This window comes from Megalobrama amblycephala, linkage group LG14 (assembly GCF_018812025.1).
Source record: "Megalobrama amblycephala isolate DHTTF-2021 linkage group LG14, ASM1881202v1, whole genome shotgun sequence".
Taxonomy (NCBI): Eukaryota; Metazoa; Chordata; class Actinopteri; order Cypriniformes; family Xenocyprididae; genus Megalobrama; species Megalobrama amblycephala.
In genome coordinates, this window is record NC_063057.1 from 47,230,727 (window position 1) to 47,254,477 (window position 23,751).

The 23,751-nt window shown below is 37.1% G+C and overlaps 1 protein-coding gene and 1 pseudogene across 2 annotated transcripts in view; both read left to right on the plus strand.

Moving 5' to 3' along the window:
- The window catches only part of LOC125245783 (NACHT, LRR and PYD domains-containing protein 3-like), a 51,071-nt gene extending 40,247 nt beyond the window's left edge, over window positions 1-10,824 (plus strand). The window contains exons 6-9 of one of the 2 annotated variants that reach the window (XM_048156531.1): window positions 1,269-1,442; window positions 3,492-3,665; window positions 5,669-5,777; window positions 9,133-9,179. In XM_048156531.1, coding sequence (XP_048012488.1) covers window positions 1,269-1,442; window positions 3,492-3,665; window positions 5,669-5,729 — 409 coding nt within the window. In that variant the 3' untranslated portion in view covers window positions 5,730-5,777; window positions 9,133-9,179. Of the gene's footprint in view, window positions 1-1,268; window positions 1,443-3,491; window positions 3,666-5,668; window positions 5,778-9,132; window positions 9,180-9,287 lie in introns of those variants that run through there. The other variant, XM_048156530.1, reaches the window with a different exon arrangement.
- Window positions 10,825-12,424: 1,600 nt separating this feature from the next.
- Window positions 12,425-23,672, plus strand: LOC125245926 (annotated as a pseudogene).
- The last annotated feature ends 79 nt before the right edge of the window (window positions 23,673-23,751 follow it).

Below are 23,751 nucleotides of genomic sequence, written 5' to 3' on the forward strand. Positions count from 1 at the left end.
GTTTTGATTCCTTTATTGCCTCTAGATTAGAAATAAATGCTTTTTGTTTCATGCTGTGTTCATTTTCATCTAAGCTTCTGTACTTTCTGAGTTCATTCTCGCCCATAATTCTGAACCAGGTGTTTCATGTTTGTTCATTTTCTGCTGTTTTTCTTCTTCCTGCTCTGTATTGCGCTACAGCATGATGAGCTGCAGAATGATCTAAAGTAAAGTTATTAAATATAACATTCAGTGCAGTTTCATAAAAATTCTTCTTTTTGAGTCCATTTTCACATAAACTAGTGAACTTCGGCAGTTGTGTCAACAGTCACCTGCACAGTGGTGCAATGACATGCGCAATGGACACTGGACCTGGAGGTTGTGGGTTCGAATCCCGTGTTGGGTGGTCATTATGCAATTGTGTGTAATGAGTCATTTTGATTCCTTTTTTATCCAAATAAGCATTGTACTAATCTTTATTCCTCTTGAATTAGATACAAGTGTTTTTAGTTCATTCTGTGTTCATTCTCATCTGAACTTCTATTGATTTTCATTTCATTTCCACCTGTCCTTCTGAACCAGCTGTTTTGCATGTACATTCAATTTCTGATGTTTTTGCTCTACCTGCTCCGTATTGCGCTACTGCCCCTTCTGGGGCTTGGCCCCGAATTGCTGCTTGCAGCTATATTTACATTTATAATTACACTGTTGACCTTTCCCTTACACCTTAACTCACCCTTAAACCTACCCACAAGATGAACACAAGCAAATTATCCTTATTTTTGTATGTATAGTAGTAAAGTTTTACCTAATATAAAGTTGGAATTTTTTTAAATTTATTAATTCATATCAAAACACACTAGACTACAAATATATGTTTACTCTGTGCAATAGGCACCAAACATGAGCGCCAAAAAATATGCACTGCTCACATGGCACTACAGTGTGAAACAGGCCTTACAGCCACACAGTCTTAGATCAATTTGACAGCAAAAATCAATTAAATCTCTCAAGATCTCACCTCAGGATGCTTAACAACATTACCATATGTGGTCAAATTATTTAAATTGAGACTTAAATCAAATTTGATCTTATCATCATTTCTTTATATTTTATGTAACTGAAGATATTTGCTTATCTACCTTTGCAAAAATGTTTATGAAGATTATATTATAATATATACATTTTTATATTAAAGACAGAAGTGATCATTGTAAATGTCAGAATGTGTTCAAGTCTTAATGGCTGCTGTGGCGAGGTAATTACTTTCTTTTTATTGTTCTTTTTAGATTGGTCTTCTGTAATCTCACTGATCAGTGCTGTGAAAGTTTGTCTTCAGCTTTACAATCTTCAAATGCGTGCTTGAGAGAGCTGGACCTGAGTAACAATGACTTGCAGGATTCAGGAGTGAAGTTACTCTCTGCTGGACTGAAGAGTTCACACTGTCAACTGAACATACTGAGGTATTTAAGAACACACACACACACACACACACACACACACACACACACACACACACACACACTCTCTCTCTCTCTCTTTCGGCTGCTCCCATTAGAGAGTGGAATTACAGATAAAGGTTTACTCTGATCAAACTAAACATGTCACATTTATCCTGCCCTTGACTTATTGGGTGCTTGTAATGTCTCAGTGGAACCCATTTGCTCTAGTCTCTTCCTGAAAACACCTGTTTGGGCTTTTTAACTCTCTGGGGTCTGAGCTGTTTTGGGGCCCTGGAGATGTTTTGACATGCCCTGACATTTGTGCTTTGTTCAATAACTTAAAATATTTTCATGGCTTATATATGACTATACTATGTCAAGTGCAAACTCTGCTTTGGTAATATCTAAGTATCATGTATGTATGAGTTTATATTTTTTAGAAAATTATGTTTATGTGTGGTTAGTGAAAAATCTTATTTTTTAGTCACTGAAATAAGGCCCTAAAACAGATGGATTTTCACAAGACTTTTGAGAACTGGTTCTTGTACACTAGAATTTTGATCTTATCATTATCATCATTACTTTATATTTTACACTAGATATATTTATAGTTATATAGTTGAGGAACGGAGGAACTGGAGGAACGGTTTCATAGTTCCTAGAACTATTGGCTGAAGTACCCGGATTTTGCTTGTGTTTGCACCGTGTTTAGTTTTTTAAACTCATTTTCTATAACTGAGTTCCTAGAACTATTCAGTGCGAAAGTCCTTTATTACTCTCGTGGCTATAGACAAGAATATCCTAATGTTTATCCAAAATACACACACATACAGTTTGAGTTTGGAATAGAAAGGTATTAATAATGAAGTTGAAGTGAAGGTGAATTTTTGGCAGTATTTGACATTTAACAGACTAACAGTCTGAAGTAAATATCAATATAATATTTCTAACATACCTCTGTGAAAAGGAGTAGGTGATAATGTATCAAAAAGAGTCATGATAGTTTGTTGAGGCTTCAGTTAATCTTTGCTGAAGTTGTATTGATGAGAGAGAACCAGGTTGATGCAGAAGGTCTGTGATGATTGGATATGAAATTAGGTGTTATGAGAAAATCCTTTGAGATAATGTTAATATGTAAACAGCTAAATGTAATGTAAATGAACATGCAGAAAATTAAAATTGCAGCTCATAGACACCAAACATATTGTACAGTACATGTGAGCTTGGTTAACTACAGTATGCAATTCTGAAAAAAAGAGTTTAAATATACATAGGCAAAACAACATAAAAGGAAAATCATGAGATATGAAACTTGTATATATTTATTAATTTCTCAAGTGATATATATATATATATATATATATATATATATATATATATATATATATATATATAGATGATATAGATATAGATATATATACATATAGATATAGATTAAAGGCACTATTCGTCTGTAGTAGTGAATGAATTGAGAGTGAACCTCTTTAAATTCATTTGGGTAGTAGGTGTTGCTACGGTCATCTGGGTGTTAGTTGCAGATTGGGGGTAGTTTCACAGACACACTGACACTTTGTTTACTTGTTTGGTGAGGGCTATTGTGGATTATTCATGACATGACAGGGCACTTCATGGGCCAATCAGATTTCAGGTGATTTTACTATTGATCAGTGACCGGACCTTCAATCAGACTTAGGGAATGAAGTGAGATAATTCCACATTGAACTCTCAAAAATTGAGCTGAGGTCCTGTCATAACTGCAAATAAAAAGGCTATTGCCAATTGCTGTCATTAGTGCTGATGTAGGAATTGTGTGTGTTAGCAGCTGAGGGTGGTCTGAAGTCTGTTTGAGGGTGTTTAGACCCTCTCCATCATAGAATCAAGCCTGAATGCACAGATGCATAAAATAGAGATGCATAAAATGAGCAAAAGTAAAAACTTAAGGGCTGGGGAAAAAACATTTGCGCTTGTGAAAGTGGATCTCTGTCTACAGTGAACTGCACCGGTCACTGTTTGAAAGTGATGTCTGATTGTCAAACTAATGCCATGTGGACTTTTGGTGTGGGTTTGTAGATTGTCTGGCTGTATGGTGACAGAGGAAGGCTGCCGTTATGTGTCTTCAGCTCTGAATTCAAACCCTTCACTCCTGAGAGAGCTGGATCTGAGCTACAATCACCCAGGAGAGTCAGGAGTCAAGCTGCTCACTGATACACTGAACCATCCAAACTGTACACTGAAGAAACTCAAGTATGTTGAATTAATTTATAATATTCAAATATGATAATCTTAATGTACTGTCAAATAATTATTTTATTGCAGTTTTTATGTTATAATTATGATTATGAAAAGATTTTATTATTAAGATGAGCTTTTATAATGTTCTTGCTGTTTTTGATGGTGTCATCATGAGATGATATTCTCAATTCTTTTTTTTCTTTTTTTTTTTTTTCTCCATATAATGCTGTTATGGTAGCACTTTATTTTGCAGTCCTGTTCCACATGTATATTGTATATTGATTACAATAATTGGGTAACCTACCCATGAACCTAACCTTAACCCAATGCAGTTACCTTATCCAGTACTTTTTTACTGAAAGGATTAGTTCACTTCAGAATTAAAATTTCCTGATAATTTACTCACTTCCATGTCATCCAAGATGACTGTCTTTCTTGCTTCAGTCGAAAAGAAATTAAAGTTTTTGAGGAAAACATACCAGGACTTTTCTCCATATAGTGGAGTTCACTGGGGTACAATGGGTTGAAAGTCCAAATTGCAGTTTCAGTGCAGCTTCAAAGGGCTCTACACAATCCCAGACGAGGAATAAGAGTCTTGTCTAGTGAAACATTCAGTCATTTAAAAAAAAAAAAGTACTTTTTAACCACAAATACTCATCTTGTACTTCTCTGCGATGCGCCACACATTACGTAATCACGTTAGAAGAGTCACACGTGATGTAGGCGGAAGTACCGCGGTAAGGAGAAAAACTCCATCTCATTTTCTCCATCAACTTCAAAATCATCTGACATCATTGTTTTACCTTTTTTTTTTGTAAAGGCTGTTTCAAAATCCTAATTTCTTTTCGACTGAATAAAGAAAGACAAACATCTTGGATGACGTGGGGGTGAATAAATTATCAGTAAATTTTAATTCTGAAGTAATCATTTATGTTGTGACGATTTTTATATATACTAAGAGGGGTGCCAGCCTGGCAAATCATCCAGACAAATTTTAAATTCTCAGCAATTAAATCGCCCCAAAGGAATCTAATAAAATGTCCTCAACAATTTATACAATCCCTATCTTATCCTGTTTCTTTAGTTTAGTTTTTTCACAAATTCAAATGACCCTTCACAACCCAAAGCAAGTAAAAAAAACATATATTCACATATTCAAGAAGTGCAATACAAAGTTCATAATACCCATTCACATATTCCATCAATACAATAATTCCAAACACAGCAAATGAACACCAATATACCAAGCATTTACAAATACATAGTTACTCAGTCCCTTCAGCATACTTTTACCATACGAATGACCATTTAACGTGGAGGAAGTTTTTTAGCTTGGATCAAAGTCTTTTGGAAGGGCCTGTGGAGCATGTGTATTGTCCATAACCTATCCAGTTCAAAGGAAATAAAAACCCACCCTAAATACAAAAAAAATGAAATATAATTAGCACAAAACAAAATAACAAGCGAATTTACAACATCCCATAAAGGTAAACAATAACAAAAGAAAATTAAACTTACACTTTCCCTAGCATGACTGGTTTACCGTCAGTCTCCGTTTACATCAGGATAAGTGCACAATAGCTCTCCATACCCGGCTTCAACAAGCGTTTCCAACATTCCATTCACAAGCGGAAGATTCAGTTAGTCCATTCACAGTGGGAGAGTCAAAGCGACAACAAGAGCAAAACGCCAACGTGTCTCCATAACACCGGACATTTTCTTTTTCCCCCAGGGGAGCATGACGTCACATGTACTCGCTCCTTATTTAAAGGGGAACAACCGCTCATTAGCGGAGTTCATCAAATGAAGTTTGCTACAATGTACACTGTTAGTACATGTAAGTGCATGTGCTGTAAAATAAAGTGCAGTCACTGTTTTATTCTAAGAGAAGTAGTTCCTACTGGAAAATTTTAATTAAAGAGCAATCAAAATGAGTAAAATGACTTGGGTGAGTTTTAATACATCAAACTTGTTGCTTATGCATATGGATGGTACATTTTCTTGCTTTACACCAGGGCTGGGCAAACTCGGTCCTGGAGGGCCACTATTCCCGGAAGAGTTTTGATCCAACCCTAATCAAACACACCTGAACCAGCTAATCAAGGTCTTCAGGATTACACACAGGTGAGTTTTATCATGGTTGCAGCTAAACTCTGCAGGACAGTGGCCCTCCAGGACCGAGTTTGCCCAGCCCTGCTTTACACAGAGTGTAATTATAGTAAATGTCTGGATCATGCACATACTTTTGGAAATAGCTGATGCTAAACTCCTTTCTCTAATCAATCCTAAAGTGTAATTGAATCAATCTACTTGCATTGTATGGGTGCTGGTAGAATGTCTGGTAGATTGTCTGTTGCCTGACTGCCAGTTTTTTCTGTAGCTGGCCAAGTGTACAATTTGAGCAAAGTTATCATAAGTTATTAGAAATATCTGATCATCCTCCATGATAAGGTCATTGTTTACATCTCATTCCATCTGTAAAGTCTTAGGTTACCAAAGCGGTGACTGACGCATTTGTATTACATTCCAAAGAGCTCATTATTACAGTGAAAAATGAAATTTTAGTCTTGGAATAAAATGCGCATTTGGGCTGTTTTAACTGAAATCAACTTTCACTAACATATCTTAAAATATGTCAGTGCCATTGACTCACACCAATAATGTTTTTTTTTTTTTTTCCAAGACACCTTTCAAAAAGCCTTAAATGCCTTAACTGAACTGGCTTAACACTCTGAGGTCTCGCCGGCGGTACCACTGCGTTTTTTTTCTTACCAGTGTGAAAGAGACTCAAAATACTCCGTCGATGTTGCACATACAATTAAGAGTTATACAACATTTTAATCTGTTGAATATCTTCTTTTATTTGTGTACACTCAGAGTAAAAACAAAATGTTGTGCTTTTTGTAAAATAAAGAAAACAAACATGATGCGTGATCTCTCGTCTCCCTCTGAATGAACTCCAATCTGATAGTTCTCAGACAATTAACTGTAACTTAACTGTAGTAATTACTAATCATTCAAAAAATTACACTTATGTCTAAAGAAACGTTGAGATGTCAGGTTTTAAATCGTGTAAGTCAAATCGAAAACAAATATTCTCTGTTTATGTAATCTGTATGAAAAGAGAGCCATGTCAGACACTCGTGATTCAGCTCATTATCCGCTAATGCGGCCACGCCCACGGAGCCAGCGCTATTCAGAGGCAAATTCTGAGGCAATACATGCATTCATCGTCTCAATCGTGTATTTATTGTCTTCAAAAGTGTTTTGAATAGCCATAGTTAGCGATCTCTGGCCTCTGTTAGTTCCTTGATTGTCACATGATATGCCTCTTCTTTTACTGAGGCATTTGTGGACAAAAGGGACAGAGCACCCTCCGGCTGCAAGTATGAATTGAAAACACAGTATCCAGCGCTCATAATGATGACAATAAATATAGAATAAATATTACTCCTCTGTATAGAAAATTGATATAAACATATGAGAATCCATCAATATTTCTCCAAATGTGCATGCTTTTAAGCATATTATGGTCAATATAAGATTTTAAGAGTCAAAATGTGAAGCTTGAGTCTTAGATCTTTTTAATGATGTGTAGTTTGTCAACTGCACATTAACATTTAGGCTATATAATATAACAAATATAGTAGCCTATATGAAATGCCATAGAGGTAGGAATGTTCAGACGCTTTGCATCACAGAAATACATTATATTTTAAAGTACATTAAAATAGAAAACCATTATTTGGTTAGAGACTTGAGACTTTAAAAAAAAAAAAAAAAAAAGTCCAATCTTTTGACTGGTACTGTAATCTAACATAGGGCTATACAAAATTTTCTTCACATCATGTGCGATAATACGTGCATGCATGAGATCACAAAAATCATGGGTTTTTTTTGTCCATAGTGGACATTAATCCTGATAACAGCATGATCACAGAAGGTTTTTTTCACAGCCTACCTGTCTGAAAGAGCTCATTTATGCAGGTCATTAGAGGTTCTTTTGTCTTCTCAGGTGTAAATAACCCATTATTCATGATGATTCATGCCTCCACGCATACTGTGTTTCTTGACAAAAAGTGTCTTACATAAACTAAATCAATATATTGTTATAAATGAATGAGTAGGCAGTATAATTTTTACTTCATTCTGAAGCAAAAACTCTAGTCTACAACCTCCAATACCCAGAAGTCTTGTGAACACAGATTTAAAAAATTTTTTTGGCTTTATTTCAGTGACTTAAGTTTTTTGTTTTTTCAATAACCACGCATAAACGTTATTCCTTCAAAAACACAAACATGTACATACATGTTCCTCACATATTATGGTAGCCTTGTTTGTGCTGAATACAGTGTAGTGACACTTTTTCCAGTAATATGTTTATGAACAACTGAAAAAAGCACAAATGTCAGGGCATGTCAAAACTTCTCCAAGGCCCCAAAAATCCTCAGACCCCTGAGGGTTAATCTAAGCCCTGTCTGTGAAACTAGGCCATTAAGTTGTGGGAACGTTGTGGCCACAAGAACATTTTGTTGAGGTAATGACATCCTTATGTCATGGCCATACAATGTAAAGTTGTGGCCTCAAGATTCTACGTGGAGGCAACAGCAAATTTTTCTCATGGCCATGACTTCTCATGTTGACATCCTTTTCATGTGGCCATGATATATGAAACAAAATACAGATTAATTTACCCACCTCTCAACCATAAACAAAGTGAAAATAGATACAAACAAATTGGCGCCAAACCCCCTACATCCCTTAATTTGGCAAGAATATTTACAGCAGTATTTACAGAGTTTTATGGTGAACAAGTCAAATATGGAATCCAAGTCGTAGTCAAACGGACAATGATCAAATAAACCGGGGAATCAGAAATAACAATTAACAAACACACTCACAATCTCTCTGGCACGACACTCTTTCTCAATCAAATGAAGATGAAACAGCTGTTAGTCATTTGAGTTCATTAGTATGCCACAGTTGCCAGCACCGCTTCTTCCGATCAAGTGTGTGAGGTAACACGGCGCTCTTTATCATATTAGATACATTTGAGTGTGTTGAAAATGATGTTATAACGTTGCTCTGTGCATTCGCTCGGTGGCTGCTGTGAGACACTTGTTTGAGACACTGCAATAAGATATTGATATTAGAATATCATATTAATAAATGCTGGATGGCTTGTGTTGATAAATGGCATGCAATTAATTTTAAAACGTATTGTATAATGGAGAAAATGCTTTATTTCTGCTACTAAAGACAAAATAGTGTTTTTTTCTCTGAGGCATGATAAAAGCATGGTATTCGCGGAAAATCAAGAAAACTAGATTTAAACAAGACTAAATGTGTTGAGCTATATAACAATAATTCATTTTCAGAATAAGATTCACATTCAGAATAAAACCCCACAAAGATACAAAAACAAATGTGTTTACAGATTGTATCACATGCGCTAAATGTGACACTGTGTGTTTTATAGTGTGGAACATGGAGGAGAGTTCAGGATTACCACAAGACTACACAAATGTACGTCTACACACACACACACACACACACACACACACACACACACACACACCCCTTTAGTTATTGTTGTTGTGTTATAAAGTAAATGTTCTCTCTTCTTGTGTTCAGATGCCTGTGATCTCACACTGGATCCAAACACAGCACATAATAATCTCATTCTGTCTGAAGAATACAGAAAGGTGACATATGTGGAAGAGTGTCAGTCATACCCTGATCATCCAGAGAGATTTGATAAGCGTCCCCATGTTCTGTGTAGAGAGAGTCTGTCTGGACGCTGTTACTGGGAGGCTGAATGGAGTGGATGTGCTGATATATCAGTGGTATATAAAGGAATCGGCAGGAAAGGAAAGTGTGAAGACACTGTGTATGGATTCAATAAGAACTCTTGGTGTCTAGTCTGCCGTGATGATGACACATTCGTTGTCTGGCACAGTCATAATTGCACTGACACACATGTCCCTTTAAGCTCCTGTAAGAGAGCAGGAGTGTATTTGGATGTGTCGGCCGGCACTCTGTCCTTCTACAGTGTCTCTGACACACACACACTCACACACATACACACATTTACACATAGCTCATTCACTGAGCCTCTCTATGCTGGATTTGGGTTCTTTGTTCATCCTTACAATTCCTCAGTGTCTGTGTGTCAGATTGAAAAGCCTGTGAGCAACAACACAGATGTCACACGCACACCTGAATGAGAGAAATATTCTCACTTTATATCTATCCACATGCAAACACACTAATTTAAATGTGTGGCTTGTTTGTCTTTGCACAAAATCAGATTTATCTTTCAAATAATATCTTAAAGATAGTTTCTTGAAAAAGGAATCAGTAGTTATCAATGTCCATATAACTTTAAAGTGCACTTCTTTCACTTTGTTGGAAATACAGAATTAATCAAGCATTTTTTTTCTTTTCAATAAATGTCAGAAATTTTAGCATTTCAAAAGAATTTCGCTCTATAGAAGAAATCTTCAATATTATGTTTTCATGGTGTAAAAATTGAACAAGACATTCTGTGTTAGTCAGACCTTTGTTTACACTTAAAGTTGTGTTAGTTGAAATGAAATCTAGTTAACTGAAAAAAATGTGTATATAGCTGTCTCTGTACAACAATCAACAAAATCAAAGAAACACTAGCTATGCTTCCATCAATGTATTTTTATGCAAATTTTATGCGAATCAACAAGTATAATTGACCATCACATCCTCACAATACATCGTTTTGGAATCGATTCCTACTTCAATTCCATTATCGATTCTGAACTAATATTTTAGATTATTATTGCAAAAAAAAAAAAAAAATTGTCAGAGATCATGTGTGATTAGCAGTTTTGGGCAGTAGCATCACTACAAATACCGAAGCTTGAACTGACAATTAAAAGTTGAATTGTGAAAACTACAAAATAGAGTGTAAAATACAATTCATTGTTTAAAGGCATAATTTTATCAAAGCACTTGACGTGACGTGATCCCGACTTCAGAAGAGGAAAGGAAGACACTTCCGATAGGATGATGTTGTGAAGCAGTAATCTTCCACTGCTTTTGCTTTGATACAGTAACACTTGTTGGATTTGTACTTGTCAGAGCATTGAAACATAAGCAACTAAGATTATTCAATAAACTCTGCTCATATAACTATCATTTCACCTCCTGTTTTCTGCTTTTGGCTTCCTCAGTTGAACACTTAGGCTGATAGAAGGCTGTTTTACAGTTTTGGGTAGCAGACAAAACACTGACTTTCAGCAGGATGGAATAACAGAGCAAGTGTTATCTCCATAGAAGAGTCTGAGTTGGGATTGTTTCTTGCACAGTCAGGAGGATGAAATGACTCCAGGACAATTTCAAACAATTATACTGACCAGAAATGTATTTTCTAAATATGTGTATATGATGTATTGGTCTAAAACAATGTAAAAAATCATTACAAGCGTATATAACAGCAGTTACTGTGCCATCCCAGCGACAATTTTTCTGGCATCCCTCCTCCTCCTCTAATTCTCATTCTTTCTCTGCGCTGTACTTGAGTTTGAGCAAAGCCTCGGGTTCAAACCACCTTCGAAGACAGCCAGCCAAATTTGTTTACCATTAACTATCAAAACCAAATGGGTAGGTGAACTCGTGAAAAGGTCTATAAATCTGGGGCTGTATTCACAAAACATTTTATCTTACCACTAAGAGTTCTCCTAAATAGCAGTAAAAGTTCTTAGCTAAGAGTTTTCTCTTAAAACCTATTCACAAAGCTGCTGAGACAAACTTTTACTAAGGAATAGACTGAAGTCTTAAGCTAAGAGTAAGGGCGGGGTTGACCTCGTTGCTATGGAGTAAACACACAGTGATTGGCTGATGGGGAGTCAGCGATTTAATCATAGAAATATTGTAGAATGAGGTGTCATGTTTCCATATTAAAATAAAGGTTTTAAAATACAAATGTTGCCCTATTCAAATAAATATTTTTTTAATAAAAATGTTGCCATAGTCAAAAAAAATGTTGCCATTCTTGCCATAAAGGTTTTAAAATGTAGGCTAAGTGTCACTAATTAAACTAGTATATACAGTTAATTGTCCACCTCTTGGATGTCTGCATCTCAAGAGAATGCAGAATTCAAGCGACAAATTATGTTTTATTAACAAAGTTTGGGAGAAACACATTCAAACGGTCTTTCTAATCAGCTCGAGAGGAGGAATATATACAGACGAGCCGACTCGCCTATAGTTACTTTGACTCGCCTATAGTTACTTTGACGGTTTTCTGCATCCCTCCGCCAACCCGCTCCTCACTCGGCTGGGGATATGTAGAGAACTTTGGGTTTGAGCTAAATTTCAAGCTCTGAGCCCTCGATCCCCTTGGACAGCACACCAAATATGCTTATTATATATATATATTTTTTTTACTCTAGTCAGTCATTTGTAAGTGTGAACTCATGAAAACCACTGGCACAGGTAATCAGATAATATTTATTTATTTGTCAAAGTTTTTTTAGCGTCTCATTGTAGATTCAAATCTATAAATCAAAATGTATTGCATTTATGAAGAAAAGGCTCAGCACCTAAGGCTCTATCCTCTATTGCCTCAATGGTGTACAGTGTCTTTGGGTGGATTAGGATTGTTTGTGATTTGCTCTTAGTGATTTAGGAGTCCTCTTGACTACTCCTAATGTTTCACAGACTTAAGAGCTAGTTTTAGCGCTAAAATGCTTTGTGAAATACTTTTAGAGCAAAATTTAGGACTCCTAAAATTAAGACTGACACGCCCATTGTTTTTAAGAGTTTCTCCTAAATAGACAAGTTAGGAGCTACATTTAGCCTTAAGATGTTTTGTGAATACGGCCCCAGGACTGCAATCTGCAATCACGATCAGATGTACCACTGTATCATTATATGTCATTATTCGCATATATAGATATTTAATTTGTAAAAGGCACAATGGGAAATGTGCACCTTCACAGGCTTCCAGATAGATCAGAGAAAGGAGTTTCGCCTTAGTGTTTCATTCCTTTCATCTCAGCGACAGGAAGTCACATGCATAACCAGAGACATTTCCTCATGTTGATAAATTGTGTGTACAGGTTTAATGTACATTGTGTGGTCCAAATGTCCCCCTGAGGATATAAAAGAAGAAATAGTATTAATTTGCAAAATGCAAATCTTCTGTGGGGTTAGGTTCAGGGATGGGGTTATATTTAGGGCTAGGGGACAGAAAATATACTTAGTTTAGAATAAAACAAAAGTTTAATGGAAAACCCCACAAAGATACAAAAAGATACGCCTTCTTGTTATAATATATAATGTATTTATAACATTTCAGGGGAAGAAACTCTTGATATGTTTAAATATGCAGATTAGCTTGTTTTGCTTAATTTAGAAGAAATCTACAGATGCAAACAGACGGATGGTAGTAGGCTTAAAACAAACACCATCTAAATGTGTAGGGTTAGGGTTAAGTTTTCTTTCCATTAGAGTGAAAGAAATGGAAGCAAAAATGGACCAAAATCTTACAATTGTCCACTACATGAAAGAAGTATTCCAATAACACCAAAAGAATTAAATGATTTATTGATTTGTGTAAAATAAACAAATTATTAGTGAAACTATGTCCCTCTTCTTGGTGCGGTCATTTATTCTAAATATATAGCTTCTTGAAAATAGTAGTAGAAAACATGCACATTATGGTATAATTTCCTTTGCTGTTGTCTGCTCTTGTGATAAACCTAGTCAATACTAAAGAAGAACATGGTCTCTGTGTGAACTGATTATTTTGTAGAAATCAAGAATAAAACAATTGCGTGAGTGTGAGGGAATTAAAATAAATTGGTAAGGAAGTCAGAGTTGTCTTAATATATTCAAGGGTTTATTATTTTTTTAAATAAATAATTATAAGTGCCCTTTTTTCTACTTGAGCCCCTGCCCCCCAAAATGTCTGTGCATGTCCCTGAAAGTTAAATTGTGAAAACTACAAAAAAAGTTAAATATAATTCATTGTTTAAAGGCATACTTTTATCAAAGCACTTGAACAAGTTAGTGATCCTGACTTCAGAAGTGGGAAGTAGGAAATTTCCAGTAGGATGATGTTGTGAAGCAGTAATATTTTCCTTTTATACAATAACACTTGTTGGATTTGTACTTGTCAGAGCATTGAAACATAAGCAACTAAGATTATTCATTAAACCCTGCTCATATAACCATCACTTCACCTCCTGCTTTCTGCTGTTTTGGGTCCCAGACAAGACTTGCTGTTCACAGGTTTTAAAAAATTTCTGCTGTCCGAGGTTGGATCTAAAATTTTTGGAGTGGAGAGGCAACATTGAGAGACGATCTAACATTTGTGGCGTAGTCAGCAGGATGGAATAACAGAGCAAGTGTTATCTCTATAAGAAGAGTCTGAGTTGTGGTTGTTTCTTGCACAGTCAGGAGGATGAAATGACTCCAGGCCACTCAACTCAACTCAGTTGTTTATCAGTTTGGTGAAAAAAGGTGATTTTAATTTTTGCTCTTTCAAAAAGGCATCAACATGTCAAAAACTTGTTTAAAAACCTGCTGCATGTAAATGTGATAGTTTTTGTATGATCTACAATATAGGGTTAACCCCTTAGCATTCCTGTAAAATTTGCCTTTTGAAAGGTATCTGTGCAGCGGGCGGAACAGTGGGACGCTAACTGGTTAAAGGAACACTTAGGGCAAGTTAAAGGTTAGTAAAACTGTCTTGTAGGTGAATATAAAGACACTCAGAGATCCTGCTTTTGGCCATATTTCAACTGCATATTCAACTGCCTCCTCTCTAAGACACATCTGGACATGTGAGTGTTTATTAATTGTGAATTAATAATATATTAATGTTTGTTTGCATTCGATTACAATGTATTTTGCCTTGGATCATCTCTGACGTGATAGAAGTGGATTGAAACAATTTTTTTATTTAAAAGACACTAACATTAGGATCGAACATAAGTTTGACATTAAGCAGTGGTTCTCAACTGTATTTCAACATAGTATTAAAATTGTTGATTGTTCAAAAGTAATAAAAAATGTAATTAAATCGTTGAAAAATTATATATAATGTTGAAATATTCTAATGAACTGCATTGTCCCAGCAATATGCTAAATTATTAACAAATGGGCTGAAAGGGAAAATTGTTTAGTGTGTCAACAATTTATTACTAGAATTTATTTTATTTGTTTCATAAATGTTAATTATATTTATGGTTTTATATACTTATTATATTATACTTATGGTTTCCATTTTTCAACTTTGCAGTTTGTCTTAATTTAGTTTTTTTATTTGTTTACCTCTTCCACTAGCCCACAGTTCACCATGACAGTGGAGGGCAGCCCAGATGAGTTATTTGTGCCCAGACCAATGGAGTAATTCAGAGAGTAATAAACAGAAAACGTCTCAGGCCGAATGCTGCTCCCCAAGTCTGAAGGCAAGAAACATTGTCTTTGACCATATGCAAGTTTAATTGAGCAACAAGTGTTCAAAACAACAACAACAGCAACAAAAGGTAACGGGTAAAATCTTCTGACTTAATCTCTTTTCTTCCTTTGAAAGATCTTTATTGGCGTACTTGCCTTCTGTTATTTCTCCAAATCCCTGACGGGGGCTTACACCAAAAGCACCATCACTCAGATTGAGAGGCGGTTTGAAATCCCAAGTTCTACTGTTGGTATCATTGATGGCAGTTTTGAAATGGGTGAGTTGAGATGTGTAGAGCTGCAGTGAGAAATGAGGGCAGAGGTTCACCCATTAGATGAGTACTTATACCAGTGAGTCACACCACTGATTCTGTAATGTGACTGAATTACTGTTCATACTTTACAAATGGGACAGTTGATTGATGGTATGCTATGAAACAACATAGAACTTGTTAAATAAAGTCACATTTGCTTGAAGGTAATCTGTTGGTCATTACTGTGGTAAGCTACTTTGGCGCTAAGTTTCACAGGCCCAAGATCATTGGAGCAGGTGTCCTGCTGATGGGAATAGGGACACTGTTAATGGCTTTACCTCACTTCATTATGGGCCGGTGAGTAATGTTCATAAGACAATGAAAAATAAGAGTGTGTCCACAATGAAGAACAGAAAAAATCTTAGTCTTAGTTCAGAAAATGTTTTTCTCTTGTATTCATGTTCATTTTCATATGATTTTGAAAAACTTTTATAACATTTTCAATAAAAGGTCTAATTCAATGACAAATTTAATTTAGTCCAAGCATCAAGTTAAAGGTATATTTTCCTTATCTGATATTTTAAGAGATTTGTTGATATAAAATATGTTTTCAAGCCATTGTATCTATCAGTTTAATTTTTAATGTAATATTGAATTAACTGATGGATGGCCATCACATAATACTCATAATTATTCATAGTAAAATATTAAATGAAAATCCACCTCATAAAGATCGGCATTCTTGAAGATCTGTATTTTAAATGGTTTTACTATTAATGTGTCTGTTTGTTTCTGACAGGTACAAGTTTGATACAGCTGCCGCCCACACTAATGATGCTGATAACTTCACATTGATATCCACATGCTCATCTGACACCCAGACTACTGTTCAGCAGCTTGTTTCTGGTAATGCATGGTATATGTAGAAAAGCATGTGAATATTTAAATTGTAAAATGCAGTAAAATACACAACAGAGCACTCTATATGGGTTGTATAGGGTGCCAAAAAGGGGAAGAGGAAAGCTCGCCCACATGGGTGATTGTGCTGTTGGGAAACATTATTCGTGGCATCGGGGAAGCCAGCATCGGCCCTTTGGGAATGTCATTCATAGATGATTATGCACTTCCAGAAAACTCTGCTTTTTACATAGGTGAGAAAATGATTGTGTTTTTTTTTTTATCTCAAACAAAAGTACATGTGTCCTTCATGTGATTCAGTCCATTTTTTTCTTTTCTGTAGGTTGCCTGCACACACTCGGAGTGATCGGGCCAATTTTCGGTTACACACTTGGATCTCTGTGTGCTAGTCTTTATGTGGACATTGGCTTGGTAAATCAAGGTGAGTTAAAATTGTTATACCTTAGAGATCAATATAAAAAAGTACCAATAAGAAGTGCATCTTTCCTTTGTTTTGACATTTAACATGAAAGTACAGTACTTCCTCTTTGAAGTACCTTGAGGTACCATGCAAATACTATGGTATATGAATATGGCAATAGACTAGGGTGGGGTCAGAGGGTCAGTAAGGTCTTAGGCTGGGGATATTTGGGGAAGCCAGCAGAGCAGGATGCTCAGGAAAGGCCAGTGGAGCAAGTGACCCAGGAGTGGAAGACCACAGAAGAGCCAACGGATTAGAAGACTTAAAGGTGCCCTAGAATTGAAAATTGAATTTACATTGGCATAGTTAAATAATTAGAGTTCTGTACATGGAAATGACATACAGTGAGTCTCAATACCATTGTTTCCTCCTTATGTAAATTTGATTTGTGCAAAAGACCTCTGAAGAACAGGCGAATCTCAACATAACACAGACTGTGACGCAACAGTCGGGATCATTAATATGTACGCCCCCAAATTTTGCATATGCCAGCCGATGTTTAAGGCATTAGACAAGCCAGTATTAACGTCTGGATCTGCACAGCTGAATCAACAGACTAGGTAAGCAAGCAAGGACAATAGTGAAAAATGGCAGATGGAGCAATAATAACTGACATGATCCATGATATCAAGATATTTTTAGTGATATTTGTAAATTGTCTTTCTAAATGTTTCGTTAGCATGTTGCTAATGTACTGTTAAATGTGGTTAAAGTTACCATCGTTTCTTACTGTATTCACGGAGACCAGAGCCATGTCTTTATTTTCATTATTGAACACTTGCAGTCTGTATAATTCATAAACACAACTTCATTCTTTATAAATCTCTCCAACAGTGTGTAATGTTAGCTTTAGCCTCGTTAGCCGCAGCACAGGCTACTTTTAAACTCATTCAGAATCAAATGTAAACATCCAAATAAATACCATACTTACATGATCTGATATGCTGCATGACGAACACTTTGTAAAGATCCATTTTGAGGGTTATGTTAGCTGTCTGAACTTTGTTTATGCAATGTATTATAGAGTTGCGAGATTGGGGGCGGGGAGCGCGAGCATTTAAAGGGGACACGCACAGAATCGGCGCATTTTTAATTATGCCCCAAAATAGGCAGTTAAAAAATGGAGTAATACAAAATCTATGGGGTATTTTGAGCTGAAACTTCATAGACACATTCAGGGGACACCTTAGTCTTATGTTACATCTTGTGAAAAAGGGTTCTAGGACACCTTTAAGAAGATTTGGTCATGTCAAAGATGAGGTGAAGCTGATGGAACAAGGAAACCCACCATAGGGAGCCAGCTGTGTAGGTGGGGCCACAGGGATCTCTGATGCTGCAGCGGATGCCACTGCTTCAGGGGATGCTTTGGTAGCCCAGGGGAAAACAGGACTATCAGGAGATAATCAGGAGAAACGGAATTAGGGGAGCCCAACATATGAGGCCATGGTGAAGCTGGAGGAACTAGCTTCTAGAGCCTGGCAGAACCAATGGACAGAGGTAACAAGGTAAAACAAGAGGAAGAGTGACCAAGAGGGAGCCAGTGAAAGAAGGGACCCCTGAGGAGTTGATGGATGGAAATACCATGGAGGAGCTGGTGGAGTAGTGAAGGAGGATTTGGGTCGGTCTTTGTGGCCAGAACAAAAGGTTCAATGGAGACTCCTGTTACCTGGGAGAAAAGCCCATGTGTGGCCTCTATGGTCAGGAAAAAAGACTCAGGGAAGACCTCACTGGGCAGAACGGAAGGAAGGATGGTTGATCTCAATAACAGAGATGGCAGGGACAAAGATCTGGTTGCTCACTGTGGTTGAGTACACCACTGGGTTTAGTACCTGGATCTTCTTTTAGGCAGACAATACACAAAGTCTGATGGTGAACCCAAGTGCAGGAACCTCTTTTTAGGTTATGGATAGTGAACAGGTAATTATGCTAACAGAAAAAGAACAGATGGGATTTCAGGACAGGCAATATGGGAACCACACATATGGAGAACAGATGAAGATAGTCTTTCGATGAAGGAAAGCTGAGATGGACAGGAGGTAAGTAACTCTACTAAGAGCAGAGAGGTCCATTTGTTATTATCAGAGATCAGAAATTGAGTGTCTGTGGTGAATATAAATGCCGTCCTTGATAGCAGGCGTGATAGAATACATAAAGTGGGCAAATAGCAAAATGAGGTGGTGAGGCTGGTGGAGGTGTAACACAAACACACACATGCATGCACGCACACACACACGTGTGTATACATATATGTAAATACACACACACACAGTATATATATATATATATATATATATATATATATATATATATATATATATATATATATATATATATATATATGTATGTATGTATGTATATATATATAATATAATATTTATTTCTCTCCCTTTCTTCTCATTATCAGAGACCATCACCATCACCCCTCAGGACTCTCGCTGGGTTGGGGCCTGGTGGTTGGGTTATGTGGTTTCTGGGCTGTTGACTCTCCTTGCTGCTTTGCCTCTCTGGTTCCTGCCAAGAGCTCTACCTGAAAACCACCAAACCTCTGAGCAAGACCACCCCTCAAACCAACACAAACACACACCCAGCATTACAGAGATAACTAAAGGTATGGCAACCTTACACCGATCACAATGGTTAGGTCTATTTAAATCTAATTAGGCACTGAATAATGAGTTGTATAGGCAAGAATCGTATGAACCGCTTTATTTTTATGGTAGTATGATGTTTGTTTGTTTGAGTGTGTGTGTTCTTATGGAGATTCAGTCTCTTTTAATTAGAGATTCTCCAGAAAAATCAACTTTTATGTAACAAAGATCAAAATAATACAGGTTTGGAAAAATGAGTGTGCAGGAAATTAATGGAGGATATTATTATCAATTATAGTGTTATTTTGGTCTACTACGACCATGTAAAAAATTGTAAAATAAAAGAGATTGTTCTAAACTGTTGCTTATTTTTGCTTTTCTAGATTTTGGGCCATCTTTGAAGCATCTGCTCACCAACAAGATCTATCTCCTGTACCTGGTTTCCAATGTAGTGTCATTCAACGCCTTTGCCATATTCATAACATATACGCCAAAGTATTTGGAACAGCAGTTTGGACAAAGTCCAACCAATACCAACTTTCTCATAGGTGACAACTGCCATGATTACTGTCTTTTTTTCTTCTTTTTTTTATTTTCTGGCTGTTTAAAATGGCTGTGCTTATATATTTCTGTAGGACTGACATCTATTCCACCAGTGGCTCTGGGTATGTTCCTGAGTGGGTGGATAATGAAGAGGTTTAAACTGGATCTTCTAGGATCTGCAAGAATGTCATTTTTCACTGCTATTTCCGCATTGTTTCTTACCATCCCTTACTTTGCTCTTAGCTGTGAAAATATAGATGTCGCTGGGGTCACAGTGCCCTATCAAGGGTACTTTCATCTCCATCTCTTTATACATACTCTTTGTATAAATCTTATTGTAGCATGGAAACTATACATTATCCATCAAATTCAATCTATTCATTTAACAAACAGCTTGTCCTATGTAGGGTCATAGAAATATGTAATATAATATAATCTATTGTTTATGCGGCAGATCTGTAGAAGTTCCGAATATAAACAGTGATTTACTCACTTCTTGCAATGCCGGATGTGGGTGTTCTGACTTCCAATGGGATCCAGTGTGTGGACAGAATGGAGTGACCTACATCTCTCCTTGTCACGCAGGCTGCAATTCCACTCGTGGCACAGGATGGAATATGGTGAACAACTACCTTTATCTCCTGACCTCAATTCATTATTACATGTTTTTGAGTTTCTTTTTGTGTGTGTGTGTGTGTGTGTGTGTGTGTGTTTGTTAGACATTCCACAACTGTACATGTGTCCAGTGCTGGGAACTCCTCTGCAGTGCTTGGACAGTGTTCAAGAGAGAGCAGCTGTACTACAATGTTCTATATCTATCTGGCACTGCAGTCTCTCGCCTTCTTTGTGTACTGTATGGGCACTGTTCCCTTCTTCATCATATCATTGAGGTTCTGTTTAATTTCTTTACAACATATCTTGCAGTGATTAATCACAACTATTCCACAGTGGTATGTATACACATAAGAAATTTGTATGAAATATTTAATATGAGAATATGTTCTTGCAGGATTGTGGATCCTGAGCTGAAGTCTCTTTCAGTGGGCATGCTACTGTTAGTTTTAAGAGTTTTGGGTAAGTTCACAGTTGGAGTTGCTATAGTGTAAAATAATTCACAAATGATATTCACATTAAGGTCTGACACAGCATTTTTTTCCCCCACTCCTTTAAAGGTGGTATTCCTGCTCCCATTTACTTTGGTGCTCTTATTGACTCTACCTGTGTGAAATGGGGTCACAAGAAATGTGGTGGAAGAGGTGCTTGCAGAATGTATGACACTGAGACTTTTAGGTGAGCAAATCTGGCAGGACTATTTTATGTATTCCAAGTAATGCATACTAAAATGTAATGTGATCCCCATCAGGTTCCTGTTTCTGGGTCTGATTAGCTGTCTGCAGGTATTAAGCTATATCCTGTTATGGGTGGCCATCACACAGATTACCAGGAAAGTACAGAATGATAAACAGGTGTCCAAGGACATTGAACTGCAGGAGCCTATTCTGTATCCAGAAAAGTAGAAGATTCTAAAATAATGTTCTGCATTGTTTTATTTTCTGTTTGTTTTTGTGTGTTTTGTATTGTTTTATTTTATTTTGTTCCTGGTTCATATTCAAAATATGGTAACATTTTATTTCTGTGGCCAGGTGCCTGAAAATCTTTTGTCCCATTCTTGTGTACCACTTTTATGACAGTCGCAGTAATTTATTTTATTTTGATTTAATTATTTAAAGTGCCCCTATTATGGATTTTTTAAAAGTACCTTTCTTGTAGTGTGTAACATAGCTCTAAATCCCCGGGTATACTTCGGCCGTCCGTGTTCGTGCAGCGTCCGCATGATGTAATTTTCGCGGCCGGCCACACACCCTGGCCGCGTGCAGGCCAAATTTCGAGACCGCGTGGACAGTCCGCGTGCAACAGTGCATGCGCAAGCAGTATAGAAGAGTCCACTAGGTGGCAATACCCACAGTATTGAGCACAGTGTTCAGCCGTCAAAGAAGAGTGTGAAAAGACCGTTTTAAAAACAACACGCTTGAAAAGAGAAAAACACGACAATGGACAGCGAACTTGACGAGCGATTGTGCGAAGAGATTAGAAAGTAACCACATTTGTACAATTCATGTTTAAAGAGTACAAAGACGTGTTTAGGGCGGCAAATTCATGGAGGGGAAATATGGGAAAGGATGCACTTCTTTTCTTCGCCGATCATGCCCAGTGAATGTCACGTTGATGACACGACTCAGTGCTGCTCTCCGATGTCAGGTAGAGCATAGAAAAAAGCTGTACTGCGCATGTGATGAACGCGGTCATCCGCGCACATCCGTGGTGTAGTATACTTTGAAAGACGCGCGGACTTGACTGCGCGCGTGATGCGTCCGGGCGCGGAAAGTGAACTATACCCGGGACTTAAGTGAATGAAATCATCCTGCATAGTTTTAAATCTGAAAGTGCACCGTATATTAAGTTATAGTCTCTCAAAAGTAAGAGTCAATTAAACGAGTCGTTTGTTAAACGAATCCCAAGCCGTTTCGTTGTGACATCACAACAAAACATTAGCATATTGCCCGCCCACTTATTGCACACGCAGACACCAGGGAAAACTTGAAACCCGAAACTTGTGCTGTGTTCCCGTCATTTTACTGACAACTGCTTCTTCAACCTAAATGCGTTCAATGAGGGATTCGCTAGGTAAACTGGGTACTGACCCATCAGTCAATAACAACCGGCCCAGTTGTTATTGAAAGATGGGTCAGTACCCAGTTTATCTGGACCAGCTTCTTCCTCCTCCGAATCACAACCTGTAAGTACGATTAATAATTGTTGCCACGTTTGAAAGGCTGACTGTTTTGTAGGAAGGAATGTAATTATAATTCTCACAGAGAAAATAATTTAAATTAACTTAATTACCTAATTAAGATAATTAAGTTAAGGGGTCAAGATATAAAACTGTCCCTAAACAAAATGACTCACCTGTTCTGATGTGCAATCCAACTGAAACAGCACAAGTTTATATGTCCTCCACGTAAAAAAATAAATAAAAATCTTCTAGACAAATATGCAATTGGCAAGGACTCAAATCCAGTGTCTAACATCCATACGGTTTCAGGTCAATGGCCTAAGTAGAATAACGTTACTGGACTGAAAGCCTTATATGGTTCAGTCCGAACATGCCAGTGACGTCTCCGCGTCCAAATTTCGAGCCAGAGTCACCACATTCTCTGTAGCATGCACAAATAGCTTGTGTGTGTTGTGTATGCTCTGCGCAGCTTGTAGGTCTCCGGCTAACCAGCTAACAGCAATATGTGTTCGCTCGCAATTGTCTAGAAATGCGTCAAAAGTTTTTCATTGTTCCCAGACAGCAAAATAGTGTGGCCCAGATCCGGCCCACATCTGGTACATGTGGTTTACACGCGGACCAGATGTGGGCTGGATCTGGCCCGACACTATGTTGCTGTCAGGGTTATTACTTGGAGTTATGATGAAGAATAGAGCAATAGGTTGGTGTACAACTGCAGTGCTTTATCAATACGTTTCTACGTCGGGCTAACGCATATACCATGACTGTTTGTGTGTTTACCACCGAGCTGTGGGCTAGGTTCGCTAACATAAACACAAAACAACTTATTTCCTCTCTGAGTCTTTGTATTATAATGATGGTACTCTGTTCTAAAAATAATGTAAGTGATGCAAACATTGTATACTGTACTCCGTGTTAAAGCAGAACTAAGTAACTTTTTTTACCTTCATAAAAAGTTTTCTAAGTCCTTACGATGGTTAATTGACACCAGAATACAGCACTTGCAAGTTAAGCTGCACCGACCCGACACAATCTCGCCTCATGTTCACGCGAGAATGACAAAATGCTTTACGGTAATTCAAAAACAATGTATATATTA